This window comes from Pipistrellus hanaki (genome assembly GCF_964339955.1).
Source record: "Pipistrellus hanaki genome assembly, chromosome: 2".
In the NCBI taxonomy this organism is placed as follows: domain Eukaryota; kingdom Metazoa; phylum Chordata; class Mammalia; order Chiroptera; family Vespertilionidae; genus Pipistrellus; species Pipistrellus hanaki.
This window is the reverse complement of record NC_140504.1, coordinates 191,781,530-191,799,734: the sequence shown is the minus strand read 5'-3', so window position 1 is coordinate 191,799,734 and position 18,205 is coordinate 191,781,530. Positions and strand designations below refer to the sequence as shown.

Below are 18,205 nucleotides of genomic sequence, written 5' to 3'. Positions count from 1 at the left end.
GGGACCAGCCCGGAGTCCTTCCCTGAGCCCTGACTTTCACGCTGAATTCTGTCCCTGGAAGCTACCTTCCTCCCCCAGGTTCAGGGGAGACGGCACAGGTGGGGGGCGGTTTTCCCTTGAACCAAGCCAGGCACTGATGGGAGGGGGAAGGTGGCGGCAGGCAGGGTTGGGTCCAGACTCTGATGCCACCTGGTGGCATCTCCCTGGAGACTTAGTGCGTGCCCCCTACCTCAGCCACTGGCCCGTCTCTCCCCAGTGAGGGCCTGGCCCCAGCCTGGCGGGGTCAGCTCAGGGCAGGGCCACATGGACACGCTGCACTGGGGGCACCTTCAGGCCAAGAACCAGTCGGACCCATCCCAAGAATATCGCGCAGGGACTTTTGTGTGGAGCCACACTATGCTCTTCCCAGAACCTAGGCTGCCTCTGACTCCTGCCCTTTCCAGCCTGAAGCTTGCCAACGAGGACAAGGAGCAGAAGCTGGCGCTCCTCGAAGAGGCCCGGGCGGCCATGGGCAAGGAGGCCGGGGACCTGCGGGCCGGGCTGCAGGAGGTGGAGCGCTCCCGGCTGGAGGCCCGGAGGGAGCTGCAGGAGCTCCGGCGGCAGGTACCCTCCTCTCGGGGCCCCTGCTGTCTGCCCCTGGGCCGGGGCACCCCCTTTCTGGAGCCAAAGGCCCTCCCTATGTGAAACCAGGGGCTACACTAGAATACCGGAAGCTTCACGCACTCACCAACACCGGGGGCCAGGGGGGCTGTGGTGCTGAGACTGGGCCTCGGTCTGACCTGTGTCCGCCCTCTCACAGATGAAGATGCTGGACAGTGAGAACGCCAGGCTGGGCAGGGAGCTGGCGGAGCTGCAGGGCCGTCTGGCGCTCGGCGAGCGGGCAGAGAAGGAGGGCCGGAGGGAAGCCCTGGGCCTCCGACAGAAGCTGCAAAAGGGCGAGGCCAGCCTGGAGGCCTTGCGACAGGAGGTAACTAAGGGGGTGGCGGGCTGCCTGGAGGGAGAGGGTCCTAGGAGGCAGCCAGGCAGCGACTCTAGTGCTGGAGTCATTCTGAGACTACTACCCAGCATTGCCCTTGACCCCGATGCCTTGAGAATCTTCCCCAGATATAATAGTAACAACAACAGCAAGAACTGTGTAGCAGGAGTGGGCGGAGGATGGGGGAATTCTGTAGATAAAACCTGGTTTGATTCTCCCAGCAGCCTCACGAGATAGGTACAGCTAGCCCCATTTTACAGAGAGAACCAATCACGGAGGCTCAGAGAGATAAGGGATCTACCCAAGGTCACACACACACCGTAGGTCTGTCTGAATCCAAAGTCTCTGTCTTTCCTGGCTGTTTCACTGCATTGAATCTACTGGGTGACCTTGACTAAGTCACTCAACCTCTCTGTGCTTCAGAGCACTCAGGGACAGGGGCTAGCATAGCAGGGGAGGTATACACAGAGATCCTGGCATCCAGGTGGTGCTCAGAGCAGTGAAACTGATGACAGGGAGGAGTTGACTCATTCTCTGTACCAGAGAGCAGAGAGAGACAGACAGAGAGAGAGAGAGAGAGCGCCCCCACTGTGTGGCCTGTTGATAGGTTATGTGCACTGAAAGGCAGGTGGTCTAGTGGTGCAGAGAACAGCCCTCGGAGCCATAGTGCCTGGCCTTGAATCCTAGCTCTCAGCTTACTAGCTGTTGGCCTTGGCCAAGTCCCATAACTGCTCTGAGCCTCGGTTTCCTCATCTGTAGAACAGAGATGACTCATATTGGCAGGCTGATAGTTTTTGGAAAGCGCTTAGTGCCTGCCATTGGTAAGCCCTATCTATGCAAGTGTTAGCTGTTTACTAGTAATAAACTAGTGGGTATGTACCCAGAAGGAAGAGTAAACTAATAGTTCCCTTCCACACTGAGGATGGACCTCACCTGCTTGGATGGAGACCACTAAAGGAATAGGTGTTGTGCTCCCCATTTTTTGGGGGGAAGGGGGGGTTGTAAAAGGGCCATGCTCTAGGCTAGGCTGGGGCCTCAGGGCTTAGGGTTGGGAGACGGCCTTGCTGGCTCTCACCTCTGGGCTTCGCCCCTGCCCCAGCTCCAGGGAGCCCAGCGGAAGCTGCAGGAGCAAGAAAGCGAGTTCCGAACCCGCGAGCGGGGCCTGGTAGGCAGCCTGGAGGAGGCTCGCAGCGCGGAGAAGCAGCAGCTGGACCACACGCACGGCCTGGAGCTGAAGCTGGAGGCGGCTCGAGCGGAGGCTGCAGAGCTGGGGCTGCGGCTGAGCGCGGCCGAGGGCCGGGGGCAAGGCCTGGAGGCCGAGCTGGCCCGCGTGGAGGCCCAGCGTCGCGCAGCGGAGGCCCAGCTGGGTGGCCTGCGATCTGCCCTGCGCCGGGGCCTGGGGCTGGGCCGCGCGCCCAGTCCCGCCCCCAGTCCGGCCGCGAGGCCGGCGCTCGGCTCCCCCGCCCGCAGCCCGCCCATCCGAGGTGAGCTGAGCGCCAGAGCCGGTCCGAGGGGAGAGCAGGAGGCGGGCCTCGGGGAGTCCCCGCCCCCCACGATTAGGTCTGTATCTGCAGCAGACCGTGCCCTAGGCTGGGCCCAGTCCTCCTATTTGCGCCATCCCCCTCCCACCCACAGGGGGTAAATGTGGGTCCTTTGGGTGCTGACAGAGTTGTGGGGCAATTTGGGTGTCACATGGCAGAGGCCGGACGATGCTAACTGGCTGAAGCCCGTCCCGCAGTTCCGATGTTGACCTCTAGGTGCCGTCCTTCTCTCCCGATTCATTCTGCCCCTCCCGGTTCTGTTGCCCATCCTCTTCCCAGCTCTGAGATCAAACAAATGGGTTAACAGCTCTGAGCCCGCCCAGCCTGTGAAGGGGGAATTGGTCCTTACCTCTCAGGGGATGACTGCGGATGTAAGGAGGGGACGTAGGGAAAGCATCGGCCCGGTGCCCGCACTCAGTACAGAGAGATGTGGAGGTGGTGGAGTGTGCACACGTGGGCGGGGCCATCACGGCGTCGTGGTCTGGGTGGGAGCCGGCACTGCAGCCCCATGAGGTTGGGATCAATTCACTCCAACACAGTCGTGGGGAGAGAAGGGAAGGGCATGTACGGAGGCCCTCGCGCTGGAAGAGGGAATACTCTGGGACGCGGAGCGGAGGGCGATGGGGAGTGGCCAGCTTGCAGAGGGTGAGAGGCTCACACTGGGGTGAGCAGCAGGGCCTCTCAGTGATGGCATGAAGGCTGGGCTTACCTGAGGGCTGGTGAAGGTGACGCAGGAAGGCGAGGGGACCCGGTTCGCGTTGCGGGCTCATGTGGGCTGCGGGCATAGCAGGGCTGGGGGAGATGTGTCCAGAGCCTGCAGGCACCATCCCGGCAGGAGAGGCCATGGCTCTGCAGCCCTGAGCAGGTCTCCTCCTCCAGGAAGCGGGGAAGGGCCTAGCAGCCCCGGCCCTTTGGAACGTAGCTCTGTGTCTGAGCCACCGTCCCCAGGACCTGCTCACTCCCCGCCGTCTCCAGACCTGGACCCGGAGGCCGTGCGGGGGGCCCTCCGGGATTTCCTGCAGGAGCTTCGGAGCACCCAGAGGGAGCGGGTGAGGCCGGTGTGGGGGGCTGGGCAGGGAACCGGGGGGCTGAGGCCCTCCCTGTGAGGGGCTGCAGGTTGTCAGAGCAGTGTCTTCCCCGCCCCCTGACCTTGGGGCTGCAGGATGAGTTGCGGGCCCAGACCAGTGCCCTGAGTCGCCAGCTGGTGGAGATGGAGGCCGAGAGGGACAGCGCAGCTTCGAGGGCAAGGCAGCTGCAGAAGGCCGTGGCCCAGAGTGAGGAAGGTGCGTCTGGCCCGGGCCCTGGCTTTGCTCTCATGACCTCTTCCCAGCGGCGTTGGGAGGCTGTGGGATTGCCTGCCCTGGCCGCTGTGACCAGCAGCATCAGACCCTGTAGAACAGTTGGGGCTGTCATTTCTGGGGGACCCTCCTTGATCAGGCCCACCCCATGTCCAGACTTACAGACCTTCCAGGACTCGGAGAGGCAGGTCCCATGGTGGGTGCAGGGCAGGCCGGGCATTGGGGGCTTGGTTCAGGCACCCGGCTGTGCCTGGCCAGGCCTCACCACTGGGTGGGGGCCACAGCGCGGCGCAGCGTGGACGGGCGGCTGAGCGGGGCCCAGGCGGAGCTGGCGCTGCAGGAGGACAGTGTGCGGCGCAGCGAGCGGGAGCGCCGGGCGGCCCTCGACCAGGTGGCCGCCCTGGAGAGGAGCCTGCAGGCCACCGAGAGTGAGCTCCGCGCCAGCCAGGTAGGCAGGGGGAGGGCCAGTGGGGGGAGGGGAGGATCTGCTGTCTGAATGGGGTTTGTAAGTCCTACTGTGTGCATGTATCTCTCTGTTTCTGCCTGGTCTCAGCACCCATTGAAGTGACAGTTCCCTTCATCTCTGTAGAGCCACACGAGGGGTGTTCTGGGGGTTTATGTGTTTGGTGGGCATCTGTGTGGGGTGACAGAGGGGCAGGGGGCAGGGTGCACAGGCCTGGGTGGTGACAGTCCAAGCTACCCAAGAATTGAGACCTTTGCATAGCCATGGATCCGTATCTCCTCTTTTTCTCCCTCCCCCCTTTCCTCCCCGGCCCTCCATTACTGCCTCCACAGCCCACCCTCTGCCTCTGGCTCCAGGCCCAGCTTGAGCTGGGTTGTTGTGTCTGCGGCTCCAGCGCTGGCCGTGGGCCCAGCCACAGGGGCCGCGGGAGGAGGCCAGGAACAAAGCTGGGCAGGAGCCAGCGTGGGGCTGCCGGGTGTAGACCTGGCAGGGTTGGGGCTCTGAGCAGGGCAGGAGAGGGGCCAGGCTTGGGGCGGGGGGGTGATTGTAAGAACACCCCCTTGACCTGCCCTGTCTCCAGGAGGGTGACAGGGATGGAAGGACCTCGGTCTGTCTTCCTGACCTGTCCCCACTCCCCAAGTCTCCTTCACAGTCTGAACTCATTTCGGGGGAGGAGATCAGACCCTAAAACCTGTGGGGGCCAGGGCTGCTCCCCACTTTCTCCAGAGGGTCCTGAGGGATGCGGCAGGGGTGGGTGGGGTGGGCTGGACAGCTGGGGCCTGAGCCCTCCCCCACCCGCAGGAGAAGGTCAGCAAGATGAAGGCCAATGAGGTGAAGCTGGAGAGTGACAAGCGGCGCCTGAAGGAGGTGCTGGACGCCTCTGAGAGCCGCACCATCAAGCTGGAGCTGCAGCGGCGCTCGCTCGAGGGGGAGCTGCAGCGCAGCCGCCAGGGCCTGAGCGACCGGGAGGCCCAGGCCCAGGCCCTGCAGCAGCGGGTGGAGTCCCTGCAGAGACAGGTGGGTCCCCTCCCCACTCGCAGGCCCAGCGCCCAGTGCTTTACAGGGACCATGTAATCCTCCCAGCGACTGAGGGACATTACCATCCCTCGTTCATGGATGGACGAACGGAGGCTCAGGAGGGGATGTCACTGCCCAGAGCGTGTAGCTAGTAAGAGGCAGAGCCAACGTTAGGGTTTAGGCCTGGTTGACGACAGAACCTGAACTCATAGGAAGCGTGCTGGAGAAGTTGGAGAAGTAGATTTCACTTGTTTCCTATTTTGCCCTGGCTGCCAGGAAGCTCATCTCTAACCGGACTGTTAAGTAATTCTGCTAGCCCTGCACAGTCACCCACCAAAGTCAAGAACACAGAAATCCCAGGGTTGTGGTAGATGCTCTCCCTCCTCGGTGGCAGGGAGGAGAGGGGAATGAGAACAGGGAGGAGACCATAGGGTCCAAGACAATCAGGCCGATGGTGTTGCGGGTGGGGGTGGTTGACCAGCCGTAGGCCGGGCCTCGGTGGGCATAGGCTGAGCCAGGAGGCCTGCATGGGAACAGTGAGCATCAGTGACAAAGGCCTAGAGAGACAGGGGCAGGGTTTGGCTGGGGCCGGACCTTTCTTGTGGAGGCCGCAGTGAGAACAGCCGTTTCGCCGCCCTGTCGCTCCCGCCAGGTGGCAGACGGTGAGGTGAAGGCAGGGACTCTGCAGCTGACGGTGGAGCGGCTGAACGGGGCCCTGGCCAAGGTGGAGGAGAGCGAGGGCGCCCTGCGTGACAAGGTGAAGGGCCTGACCGAGGTCCTGGCCCAGAACAGCGCCAGCCTCGCCGGCGCCCAGGACAAGAACCTGCAGCTGCAGAAGGCCCTGACAGCCTGCGACCATGACCGCCAAGTGCTCCAGGTACCGGATGCCAGCCTCTGGCTGGATGAGCCAGTAAGAGAGTTAGTTAGCCAGTAGACAGGCTTGGAGGGTAGAGAGCCAGCCAATGAGGCAGTCAGTTGGGAACCTTAAGGAGCCAATCAATGAGAGGGAGGGGTGGGCTTAATAAGAGCATCAGTCAGTAAGAGAAGGCTCTGCTGGGGGCGGGGAGGCAATAAGAGGATAGCCTACTAGTACTGGCTCTGAGGGACCTCGGTGCAGGGTTAGTGGGGGGGAGAGAGGGGTTCTGAGGGGGCCTGGTCTTTATAGATCAGTATAGGCTGTGGGCCAGTCCTGCTGTTCGGCTCACCCTCCCGGTGAGATGACACCTCTTATGAGCTGTGAAACTGGCCTGAGATACAGAGTAGAGGGTGTGTCCAGCCTGGCATCACCAGCCCCTGTCCCCCAGGAACGGCTGGAGGCGGCTCGGCAGGCGCTGTCCGAGGCCCGGAAGCAGAGCAGCGCCCTGGCCGAGCAGGTGCAGACGATGCGGGGCGAGATGGCGGACCTGGAGCTGCAGCGGGCGGAGGCTGAGGGCCAGCTGCAGCAGCTGCGGGAGGTGAGGGCCAGGGGGCACCCTTTCTGTCGCCAGGATGCTGAGGCCCTCAGGGGTGGGGACCTTCCCGCCTATCTTACCCTCACCCCAAACCCAGGCCCAGTCTGCTGGGAGGAGGAACCCCCACAACCCACAGGCCCGGGGAAGAAGCATGGTGCCCTCATGATAGAGATGGAGAAACTGAGGCCCAGAGAGGAGAGCTGTCTGGCATAAGGGGACAGCTTCCTGGTGCGGGCCGGGCCTCCCAGCTGCCCTGCCGAGTTAGTGGGCACGGCAGGCTGGCATTGCCCTGCCCGAGCTGCAGACGCACACACCGAGGCCAGAGCGGTGAGGGGCCTGCTCCCGCTGCAGGCGCTGCGGCAGCGGCAGGAGGCGGAGGCTGCGGCCCTGCACACGGCCCAGAAGCTGCAGGAGGAGCGGCGGCGGCTGCAGGAGCGCCTGGGCGGCCTGCAGCGCGCTCTGGCCCAGCTGGAGGCCGAGAAGCGGGAGGCGGAGCGGTCAGCCCTGCGGCTGGAGAAGGACCGGGTGGCCCTCAGGAAGACCCTGGACAAGGTGGGCTGCTCCCCGGGACCCTCCCTCCCTTCCTTTAGGGCACAGCTATGGTTGGTCCATCTGCATGTCACTAGGGTCCCTGGTCCTTCTGCCTCTAACCACACTCCCCCGGAGCCCCCCACTTCCCGGCCTCCCTCCTCCGGCACCCGCTCCCCTCCTGCTCTCCCCACCCAGGTGGAGCGGGAGAAGCTCCGCAGCCTCGAGGACACAGTGCGGCTCAGTGCCGAGAAGGGCCGCCTGGACCGCACACTCACGGGGGCCGAGCTGGAGCTGGCCGAGGCCCAGAGGCAGATCCAGCTGCTGGAGGTCCCGCCCCTGCCCACCCAGTCCTCGAACCCCATCTCCCTAACCCATGACCCCGCCCCACCCCAGCCTGAGGCAGGAGTTGCTGATAGCTCAGCCAGTTCAGAGCCCTCACCTGAGCCCGGACCCTAGGGCTCAGAGTGAGGTCCCAGAGGGAGGGTCCCCCCCAGAGCGGAGAGAAAAGAGATGCTGACGGCTGGTTAGCACCTGAGTCTGTGTGTTGATGTGTGTTGTGGACATGTAGAGGCATGAGTGTTCATGGGTGTATTCTGGTGCTTCCATCTTGCACAGATGTGGCAAGTCTGAGTATTAACAATATGTTATGTCTGTGTGTGTCTGTACAGATGTCATGTGTGTAGGAGTATTAGGCTTTTGCACACATGTATGCGCCCAGGTGAACATGCTTTCTTTTGTGCCTGTATATATATATGGGCCTGTGTTTGAATATGTCTGTGTGTGTATATGTGTATGTATCTGAGTGGGAGTCACTAGGTACCCTAACACACACACACACACACACACACACACACAGTCAGACTCCTGACTGGCGGCCTCTCCTGCAGGCCCAGGTGGTGGTGCTGGAGCAGGACCAGAGCCCAGTCGGGCTGGAGGCACTGGAGGCAGAGGAGCAGCAGCAGCTGGAGCTGCAGCAGGAGGTCGAGCGCCTGCGCAGTGCCCAGGTGCAGACGGAGCGCACCCTGGAGACACGGGAGCGGGCCCGCCGGCAGCGGGTGCATGGGCTGGAGGAGCAGGTACTCGGGCCTGACTGGGCCCGGCCCCCCTGGGGGCTGCAGAGCCAGCAGGACTCCCTGCTCGGGCAGCTGGACCAGCATGGTGTGTGATGCTGGAGAAGGCGGAGGGGAGAGGGGAGAGGGCTGGGTGTGACCTCTTGGGTATATGCCACCTATGGCACCCCAAACAGAAGCGGTCCGGTGGGTGTCGGCCGTGGCTGGACACAAGCTTAAGTGCTGTCGTTGGAACTCAGTCCCCTCCATGGCTCTGGCTCCAGGCAGGCCCTCTCCCTGAGCGCAGGTGGCCTGGGGAGCTCCCGCTCAGGTTATTCCAACCACCCTTATCCCGGGGAGTGGGGGGTAGAGGGGGGCAGGGCGCGGGGACTGGAGCAACAGCCACGTCCCAGGGCTGCTTCTCACTGACCAGCTTCCATCCCAGCCCCTCACTGACCATGCCACCTGGGCACGTGTCTGCAGGGCCAGGCTGGTTCGCTAAGCCAGGCCTGGGTCTCGTGCCAGGCCCATCGGCGTGATGAGGGGATGGGTGCTGAACGGTCAGAGGACGCCTGGCTATATCGGGGAGCGAATGAGAAGGGAAGTAAACACCCCGGTTCCAAATGAGAGCTTTCCCCGGGGTCCCAGCTGCAGTCACCCCCTTTCTCTGCCGTCAGGCTGAGGCGCTGGGCGGCCGGTCAGGCGCTGCCTTCTCTCCTCCAGGTGTCCACACTGAAGGGCCATTTGCAGCAGGAGCTTCGGAGGAGCTCAGCGTCCCTCTCCGCCGCCTCTGGGCCCCCAGAGAAATGAGCCCTTTCCCGGCCGGACCTGGGACAGGAGGGCCGCCTCTCCAGCACAATCCACTCGAGAGCCTGCCTGTTGGGGCCACCAGAGCTCAGATGGGTGAGCGTGAGCCAGCTGGCAGTTCTGGGAAGTGGGGGCGCCAGTGCAGGCCCCACCCAGCAGCGGCTTCTCAGCATCCTCAGAGCCACGTGCTATGGGCCCCCCTCCTTCCAGCCCCTCCCCGGTGAGCCGCTCCAGACTCTACTAGGTCCCCGCTGAGTGGCTGAGCCGAAGTCTGGGTCAGGGTGGCCGGCCCTGAAGCAGGCCCCTGGAGCGTGGGCTCATGGGAAGGCGGAGGGGTGCCCGGGCCTCGTGCAGGGGTCAGAGACCCAGGCCCTGCCCTGGCTTCCCAGGGGTCTCTCTGCCTCAGTTCAGAGTGTTTGTCAGGAAATTCCTTAGCGTTCAGAGCTCCTGTATTTTTGTACCTTTCATAATGTTAACTGTTGAGAACTGTTTGTTTTTTACAAGACCCTATTTTCTAAGATGGTTTTGTACCCAGTGTTTTTTTACTGTCAGTGTGCCTCGACCACCTGGTGGATGGGAGGGGACACAGGCAGGGCCTTGGGCCAGAGGGACGGGCGCCCCAGGGAGGGGCTGTGGGAGGGAGAAGCTTCAGAAAGGCCGGTGGTGCTCATGACCCTCAGCAGGTCGGGGTGGGAGGCCTCCTGGGCCCAGCGTGGCCGCCCCATTAACAGGGATGTGAGGCTCGGAGCAGTGGCCCAGCCTGTGCGGCCTGACTCCAGGCCCAGCTTCCTCGGCCTCTCCCGGGTGGGCCCACCCTCTGTTAAGACACTGATGGGCTTTGCAGGCCGCGTGGTGAACAAATGCAGGCCAGGGGTGGGCGTGGGGTCCTGGGGCTCAGTGAGTGAGCTCAGGAAAAGGCGCTTCACCTGTCAGAGCTCGGCTGGCTCACCTGGGAATGGGAACCCGCCCCGCAGGCCGTTGGAGGGAGGCGTGCTGGCTGGCCGTTTCTGCCCTGAACTACTCCTCCCACAGCCCTTGATCTCAGCGCCCACCTTCCTTGACCTCCTGCCTTACACCCTACCCCCACCCTGATGCTTCCGTCCTGGCGCCTCCGGCCTGGGCCTGCACCCTCTGATGATGGGGACTCGGGCCCTGACAACAAGACAGCTGTGTCTTGACCCTTCTCTCTACGCTGTCCCCCTGGGAGGTCAGCGCTGACGTCGGTGGGTGAGGCAGGACTGGGACAGCAGAGGCAAAGCTGAGGCCGCCTGGACGGTACCTTCTCAAGAGGCCAGGTAGCCTCTTAGCGTTGTTTTTTAAAAAAATATACTTTTATTGATTTCAGAGAGGAAAGGAGAGGGAGAGAGAGAGAGACGTCAGTGATGAGATTGAGCCCGAAACCCTGGCATATGCCCTTGACCGGAATCGAACTCAGGACCCTTCAGTCTGCAGGCGGACGCTCTATTCATTGAGCCAAACCGACTAGAACCTCTTAGCGCTTTTTATAACAAGACCAGGGAGGCACCTGGACAGCACCCACCTTGTGTTCTCTGAAAAATGACTGAGTCTTTTGTAAAAACTTGTTTTTAATTTCGTATAAAACAGGCGGTCTATGCCCAGGGCTGTAGGAAATCCAGACAGACCAGCTGGGGGGAGGGCATAGCCTATCTCAGAGGCTGAGAAGGCACTTGAGAGGCCCAGTCCCACTGAGGCCTGGGATGCCCCCCACCTGGGGCTAAAGACTGGGCAGTGGGGAGCCCCATTGTGCCTCTGGGGTGGCCACAGCCTGGGGGTGGGGGGCCTGAGACAACCCCCTGGGCCGCAGTCCACTAACTTTTTACAGAATAAAAGGAAGGAAAGCACCAGCTTAGGCGGGGCCCAAGGGCCCCGGATCTGAGGAGGGGCTGGGGCTCGGGGTGCCAGCTGCACCCTAGCAGCCCCCGCAGCTCCTCGCACAGGAGGCCGCCACGGACTGGCACAGGCCACTGCTGGCCATCACCCCGCACTTGGAGAACTTGTCCCGACACAGGTCCGCTGTTGGGGCGCAGAAAGGAATTGGGGTCAGGCTGGGACTGGGTGATGGGCACTGCTCCCCAGTCTGATTTCAGGATCCCTTGGAAGTGCCTCCTCTCCCGCCTCTTCCCCCGCCCGCCCCCAGCACAGAGCACGTGTTTAATAAACATCAGGTGGTGGACAGGTGGGTGGATAACAAGGGAGCGGGAGCCGGGAGAGGCCTGGGAGCGGGGAGAGGTGGGGGTGGGGGGGCGCGGAGGCCGCCTACCTCGGAGCAGCTCCTCGTGGGCGCAGACCGTGCGGACACAGATCTCCCTATTGATGACGTACATCCGGCGGAGGCTGGGGGAGGAGGCCAGGGCAGTGTCAGCCCACTCAGGCCCAGCCCCCTTGGGAGAGTCTGGGCAGGGCCTGGTATAGGACCCCGGAGTCCCGGCCCCAGGTCAGGGCTCAATCCTCAATCAACTCCAGGTTTATTATCTTTCCCCATGTTTCACCTGGGCTGGCTGGAGCCGCCCCTCCCCGCCCGGCCTGAGCTCACCTGTAGAAGCAGACCTCGTTGAGACACTGTTTGCAGGGCTTGTGGATGGAGTAGAGGCGGGTGCACGGGTACTGCTCCTCACGGCAGTCTGGGTGACAGGTGGGATCAGTTTGGGGGGCTGCAGCTGAGGGCCCAGGACTGGGGGGAACCTCCAATTTTGTCCACCAGAGACTGGCTCTCATCTCAGAGTCTAGGTATGCCCTGCACCCTCTGGCCCAGACACAGACACACACACACACACACACACACACACACACAGTGTTGTTGGACCTGAGGCCGCCCAGTTTTGCACAGTGTATTCATACACATACAAATTCACACCTACACTTAAGAAGCACATAGTCACACATAAATTCAAACACAAGTCCACACCCACCTCTCAGGAGCCACCCTGAGCTCATGGGGCCAGACGGGACCCCTCAGTCTGCTCTCTGGGCTCTTGGCTGGGCAGCACGGGGCCTGCTGAGCCAGCCTTGGCTTCCTGCCCCTCGTCACCGCCTGCCAGAGCTCCCTGCCCCTCCCCGAGCCTGGGAGCACAGGTCCCCTCGGAGGCTGCTGCCAATCCAGCCTCAGGCCAGGTCCCGGGAGCCGGGGGATGTCCCAGAGCTGCCTAGGGGGGCCGCCTAAATCAGGCCTCCTACCCCCCACCTACCCGGGCAAGAGCACACGGCCTGGCAGTCTCTGTCCTACCGGCGTCCCACCCCACCTCACCCCGAGTCCAGGGAACAAGAGAGCTCTTACCCAGAGGCCCTGGCTCTGTGGGCTCCGTCTCCCCGTTTCCTGGCTCTGGTGTTGGGAGAGGGGCAGAGATCGTTGAGAGAGGTCTGTTCCAGCCAAGTGAGGTCACCGCTCCCGCCCCCCACAGATCCCACTCCCAGGGGTGCCGCCTACCGTAGGTGGGGGCCGGGATGACTTCCTGCTGGACCTGCTGCTGAGACTGGAACTGGAACTGCTCCTCAGAGGGCCGAGAAGTGGCCTCTGCAACGGGACACGGTGAGGGGGCCTGCTCCCCGCCCCCCATGCCCACCGTCCTGCCCAGCCCCTCCCCTTTCTTTACCTTGGTAATCATAGTAGTCTGGGTTATCTGAAAGCGGAAACGAATGGGAATTAGTGGGCGTCAGGGTATCTCCCAGCCCCGGGGACAAAGGAGGTCACCACTGAGCCAGCGACCACCCCCTCCACCCCCAAGCCAGGTTCCCGTCACGTAACCCCACCAGGTCCCTGGCTGAGCTTGATGTCATGGCAGGGCTGGGGGCGCCTGCGGGGAGGGCAAGCCTTACCGATCTGGTCACCATAATGGGTGTACTGGACGTGGTCTGGGAATGGCGGCAGAGGGTCCAGGTCATATTGCCCCTGAGCCAGCAGGCCTGCCGTGGGGAGGGAAAGCATGAGGGGGTGCCCCGTGGGGGCAGCAAGGGGCCCTGAGACACTTCTGGGGAGGTCAGACAGGCATGTAAAAGAGACCCTCACATCCTACAACCAGACTCTCAGATCTTCAGGATCCAAACTCCTTCCTCAACCATGACGGCCCTTACACTCCCTGGTCCTGTGTCACCTCATTGGCCTCATCCTGCTCATCTCCCCCATGCTGGCCTCATGGCTGCTCCCGGCACTCAGCTCTCTCCTGCCTGCCCCAGGGCCTTTGCCCCTGACTCTCCCAGGCCTGAGATCCCCGTCACCTTCTCCTTTAGGTCTTAAATAAAATTTCAGCTCTGCTAAGAGGCTCTCGCTGGCCCACCCATCCTCTCTATCTCATCTCCTGCTTATTTCTATCACAGCGCTCAGTGCAATCTGACACTTATCTGCTTGATAATATAGCCCTCCCTTCCCTAGACTGGCAGCACCCTGTGGGCAGGCACTTGTCTGCCTGGTTCATCGCTGCATCCCCAGGGCCTAGCCCAGGGCCTGGCACATAGTAGGAGCTCAACAAATACCTGATAAATGAATGCATGATGAACCAGGCAGGCCTTTTCATTCCCATTGATCACCTCTCATTTGACCAATAGGGACCCCTCTAAGGTCAAGATTGTATAGGGGGTTAAGCCCCAAATGGGTCTAGAGTCCCTGCCTTGGGTACCCCCAACTCCTACACATCAGCTTCTGGGAGGGTCAGCACATAAGAGTTTGAAAGGCATGGACTCGGGGTGCCAGGGTGTGTGCCCGCTTTCCAGAATCCCCCCTGCCTGCCGCCTGGACGGTGGGGTAAGGGCCCGGAAATGCCTCAGACTTTGGGAGGGGCTGGCCAGTCCCGTCTGAGGCCCAGGAGGCAGGAGGCCCTGGGACCCTGGGAGCTGAGTTCTGGCGACAGGGCACAGCGAAGGCCCACTGCCACCCCCCTCCCCTGCAAGCCTCAGGCTCACCCACAGAAGGGGGCATCTCCAGGAGCCACTCACCGGGCAGGAACAGCAGGAGGAGGTAGGCAGCTCTCATGGCTACTCCGTGAGGTGAGGCGGCGGGGCTGGAGTCAGAGGACAGCTGGGAGAGGAGAGCAAACTGTATCCCAGGCACCAACTGGGGGCTGCCGAACCCACCTCCACTCCGCGCCTCCCCCTCCTTCCCCCTACCCCCCACGCAGCCTGGAGAAGGCGGCACCCGAATAGAAGCCAGGCATGTGGAGGGCCAGGCCTAGAGGAGGAAGCAGTTTGGAGAGATTTCGAATGTTGAGTCCTGAGGGACAAGACCTCCAACTCGGCTCCAGGGCTGATCTTGGCCAATGGACAGAACCTCCCCTGCCCAGCCCAGCAAGGGGACATTCCTACCTCCCCCCCCCCCCCCCCCCCCCCCCCCCCCCCGCTCCCCAGCCCTGATCCTGTGCTCCTTGCCCCTCCCACGCCCACGTGCTGGCTCAGCACCTCCCCAGGTGTCTAAGGCACCTATCGTGTGCATCCTGGCCCCGGGCCCCCTGCTGGGGATCCAGCCCTGTCCGGCCTACGTCGCAGCTCACCACATGCGTGCATGGGCCCCAGGGGCCCTAGGCAGTCAGGCCTGGGCAGGGCTCCCACCCCTAAAGATTCCTCTCCTGCCAGGCCTCCCCAAGACCTGGCTGTGCCTCAGACTCATGAGACTGCGGTCTGTTGTCTGCAGCAGCAGGAAGCACTTAGGGTGGAGCCTGCGGAGGCTTCTCTGGCTCCTAGAAGGCAGCGCTGAAGGGGACCATAATGTCACCCAGGCTAGGGGTGCTGGACCCTGACACTGTCTGACAAGTGCTGTGTGTGTGTGTGTGTGTGTGTGTGTGTGTGTGTGTGTGATTTTGTAGGGACAGAGCAGCAAGTCCTGGCTTCCCCCAGGCCCTTGAAGTTAAGAATTCCTGGTTGAGCGCAGCCTCAGTCCTTGGCCCCAGCGTGGACTTGGACTTGGCTGAGGCTATAGGTCCCCGCGGCCGGTCCGCTCAGTGGAGGGCAGCCTCAGGCTGTCAGCTTCAGCTGGGAGGGCGCCCTCGGCTCATTTATTCAGGAGTGCCCCCCTCCTCCCGCCACAACAAAGGGAGTTCGTCCAGACAGCAATCCAGAAACCTAACCCTCCACCTTTGCCCCCGGGGCTGTTCCCAGGGAGAGGGGAAGAAAGGGGGCAGAAACAGGCATGGTGCCCCCCCCCCCTTCCCAATCCTGAGGCTTCTGGGACTCCCTGTCCATCTCATGCGTTCACCAGCTCTCCCTTCCTGAACCCTCACTTCAGCGGGAAGAGGTGGGTGAGGAAACTGATGGGTAGGGGGAGGGGAGTTAGAGGGAAAGAGATGAGACTCATGGCTCAAGTTGCCGCAGGGGCAGGGATCTGGCTCCCCACACCCCCGTTCTGAAAGCCCTGGCCTCCTCCTGGTAAGGGGGGCTGAACAACATGTACCCCTTCCTTCCTTTCATCTCTCCTGCACTGTCCCCTCCTCCCCCCGGCTGTCACCACCGGGAAGGGGCCCTGAGTGGGGGCCTAAGAGGTGTGTGTGTGTGGGGGGGGGGGGCCTCTGTCTGTCCCAAAGGCCCTCCTTGGGCTCTCCACCCCCTGCAGAGGGCCTTCCCCTCCTCCCCCCAGAAGGCCTGGCACCCAGGCCCAGGCTTCTTGGGGAAAGGGGCCCCCGGGCAAGGGGTGTGGCTGCAGAGGGGGGAGTCCGGCGGAGTAATGCATCCTCCCACGGGACATCTCCAGACGACGGGCTTTGGGGTGTGGGGGAGACCAGGACTGCTAGAGGCTGCCCACCCCATTCCACAGCCGCGCACCCTCCCCTCCCTCCCTGGAGCAGGGGGTGAGCCGGCCTACCAGAGCCTCGCCCAGCTCCCCGGGAGGCTGTGCCCGGGGCCGGGCGGGGGTCCGGCGGGAGGAAACCAGATGTTGCGGCCGCGCAGCTGGGAGCAATCAGCGGCGCCCGCTCCGCCGGCCTCTCGTCCCCTTTGTCTCCCCGCTCCCGGGGCCCCTGCGCCCCCCCCCTCACCCGCCGCATTCCACCCTCCCGGGAGAACAAAAGCAGCCCCGGCCCCGACGCCCCCACCCCTGGCTCCCCAGACCCGGGCTCCTCTCCCTTCCCAGCTCGCGTCCTCCCCAAAGCGATCCCAAACTTCCCAAGCGGCCTCTCCGCATCTGCTCCGATGGGTGGCCGGGGCGCCGGGGCGCCGGGGCTGCCCCGATCGGGGACACGCGGAGCCGGCACCGCCCCCCGCGGCCCGCGGCCCCGAGCGCTCCCCGCCGAGCCCCGCCGCCCGGCCCGCGCCTACCTGGCCCGGCCACTCCGCCGCCGCTCCGCGTCCGCCGCCAGCGCCGCCCCTCTGCCCGCTGCGAGCCCCGCTCCGGGCCCCCGACGGCCGGCGCCCGCCCTCAGCCCCGGATCCGCTGGGTCCTAACGCGAGAGCCGCTGCCCAGGTCGCCCGCCCTCGGGTCCTCCGCCGGCTTCGGGGGGCGGCCCTGGGGCGGGGGAGGCGCCCGCCGAGCGGTGCTCAGGTGTGTTCACACCTAATGGTGCGGGACGCTTTCTCCTTCTCTCCCATCGCGTCTGGCCCGAGGTATCCCATTTCACAGAGGAGGAAACCGAGGCTCCTAAAGCCACTGAGCCCCAAGAAAGCTTGGCTTCTTCCAGCTTGGAGGACGCCCTCCCTGACCTGCTTTTGCTCCTGCCTCTCTGGCTGTGCCCTCTGGGTTGTCTTAATCCTCTCTGGGCGGAGTGGCTTCCATAACCAGCATTTCTTTCAGCCCTCGGGCTCCAGCCTGCTAGGTCTGGCTGCCAATGTCCCCCAAGGCATATCAGATTCAACAAGGACCCAGGTCCACATTCAGGACCCCCTGGCCCTCCCCCAGATCCGGCCCTGGAAGGCGTTCTTCCCCAAGTGGCCGCACCATCCTTCCATTACTCTGATTTCTATTGATGTCAGCCCCCGCATCCGACACAGCTGCAGACACTAACTCTGCCTCCAAAACACTCTTTGAGCCTATCCTCTGCCCCCATGGCGGTGCAAGCCACCGCCACCTCATGCCCGGCCCCTGTACCAACCTCCAAGCGGGCCCAGCCTTCCCCTGCCCGCCTCAGACCCTGGCCCCTTCTATTCCTGGCCGTGCCTCCATTTCCATGGTACCCAGGATCAAGGCTAAGCTTCCCTGTGGCCCGCAAGGGCCCTACCCTTTATCCTGGTCTGGCTCTGCCTCCTCCTTCCCTGCTTGGCCCCCCTCCAGCCACATGACCTTTTGGGCGTCTCTCACTCAACTTCTTTCTCTGCGGCCACAGGGCCTTTGCTCAAGCTCTTCTTCCTGAGTACTGTGAGGTCCTCTCCTCCTGGTGATAGATGGGACCCTCCCTTCCTCAGAGGAGCCTGCCCTTTCTCCCTGTCGGGCTCCAGAACCTTCTGCTTCACTGCTCACAGCTGTCCCGTTGCCCCGTGTCTGGGGGACCATTCGGGGAGCCTGTCCACCACATGAAGACAGGGACTCGTTTGTGCTCAGCCCGGGCGTTTGCTCACTAGGCACAGAGCCAGGCTCAGCAGCTCTTCAGGGACCCTCTGTGGAATGAATGAATGAAGGAATGAATGTCACCTGACTCTCCTGGGAGAGACTGGCTGAGGGGGGGTGCAGGTCCTCTGCCTCTGGGGCAGTCCTCGGTCCTGCCTAGTGGTGGGAGCGTAGGCCTGAGGCAGGGGGCTGCAGCCCAGAGGAGGAGATTGGGGTACCCCTTGATTCAGGCCCTCACCCCATGCTTCCTTAGATTCTGGATCTCATTAGACAGGACTAAGTCCAGTAGTCCCCCTTATCTGTGCTTTTGCTTTCTGCAGTTTCAGTTAGCCATGGAACAGCACGGTCTGGAAATATTAAACAGAAAATCCCAGAAAGAAACAATACATTACACACCATTCTGAGTAGCATGAAATCCCAAATTCTCTCACTCCATCCAGCTGGACATGAACCCTGCTTTGTCCATGGGGTCCGTGGTGTCCGTCTGGTCGTCACTGAGCAGCTGTCTCAGGTCAGACCCAGACACAGTAAGTAGCACAGTGCTTGTGCTTGTCACCTTTATTTTATTTACTAATCTACCTTCACTCAGCTTTTAT

General features: G+C 62.9%; 2 protein-coding genes across 6 annotated transcripts in view; one reads left to right on the top strand and one right to left on the bottom strand.

Annotated features, from left to right (window-relative positions):
* Nucleotides 1-9,667, top strand: part of CROCC (ciliary rootlet coiled-coil, rootletin) — a 37,657-nt gene extending 27,990 nt beyond the window's left edge. For 3 of the 5 annotated variants that reach the window (XM_084873492.1, XM_084873490.1, XM_084873488.1), the window contains 13 exons: nucleotides 444-603; nucleotides 800-967; nucleotides 2,076-2,460; nucleotides 3,397-3,566; nucleotides 3,680-3,800; nucleotides 4,100-4,263; nucleotides 5,080-5,295; nucleotides 5,948-6,172; nucleotides 6,600-6,749; nucleotides 7,098-7,298; nucleotides 7,473-7,604; nucleotides 8,165-8,353; nucleotides 9,050-9,667. In XM_084873492.1, the coding sequence (XP_084729618.1) occupies nucleotides 444-603; nucleotides 800-967; nucleotides 2,076-2,460; nucleotides 3,397-3,566; nucleotides 3,680-3,800; nucleotides 4,100-4,263; nucleotides 5,080-5,295; nucleotides 5,948-6,172; nucleotides 6,600-6,749; nucleotides 7,098-7,298; nucleotides 7,473-7,604; nucleotides 8,165-8,353; nucleotides 9,050-9,136 (2,368 nt within the window). In that variant the 3' untranslated portion in view covers nucleotides 9,137-9,667. The remainder of the gene's footprint in view (nucleotides 1-443; nucleotides 604-799; nucleotides 968-2,075; nucleotides 2,461-3,396; nucleotides 3,567-3,679; nucleotides 3,801-4,099; nucleotides 4,264-5,079; nucleotides 5,296-5,947; nucleotides 6,173-6,599; nucleotides 6,750-7,097; nucleotides 7,299-7,472; nucleotides 7,605-8,164; nucleotides 8,354-9,049) is intronic. The other 2 variants (XM_084873489.1, XM_084873491.1) reach the window with 2 other exon arrangements.
* Nucleotides 9,668-10,701: 1,034 nt separating this feature from the next.
* On the bottom strand, nucleotides 10,702-16,661 carry MFAP2 (microfibril associated protein 2). The gene is made up of 9 exons (XM_084873493.1): nucleotides 16,388-16,661; nucleotides 14,081-14,162; nucleotides 12,968-13,054; nucleotides 12,745-12,771; nucleotides 12,579-12,665; nucleotides 12,429-12,473; nucleotides 11,688-11,775; nucleotides 11,415-11,488; nucleotides 10,702-11,167 (listed from the first exon to the last, which is right to left on the bottom strand). Exons 2-9 carry the CDS (start codon nucleotides 14,115-14,117, stop codon nucleotides 11,064-11,066), a joined length of 549 nt encoding a protein of 182 aa, XP_084729619.1. The 5' UTR covers nucleotides 14,118-14,162; nucleotides 16,388-16,661; the 3' UTR covers nucleotides 10,702-11,063.
* Between the last annotated feature and the right edge of the window lie 1,544 nt (nucleotides 16,662-18,205).

Bases quoted from the DNA above. Each gene is read 5' to 3' on its own strand.
- MFAP2 (XM_084873493.1), bottom strand. From the start codon at position 14,117: ATGAGAGCTGCCTACCTCCTCCTGCTGTTCCTGCCCG. The intron at 12,666-12,744 runs GTAAAGAAAGGG...GTCCCGTTGCAG, and splicing joins AGACTACTATGATTACCAAG to AGGCCACTTCTCGGCCCTCT. The intron at 11,776-12,428 runs GTAAGAGCTCTC...CCTGTCACCCAG, and splicing joins CACAGAGCCAGGGCCTCTGG to ACTGCCGTGAGGAGCAGTAC.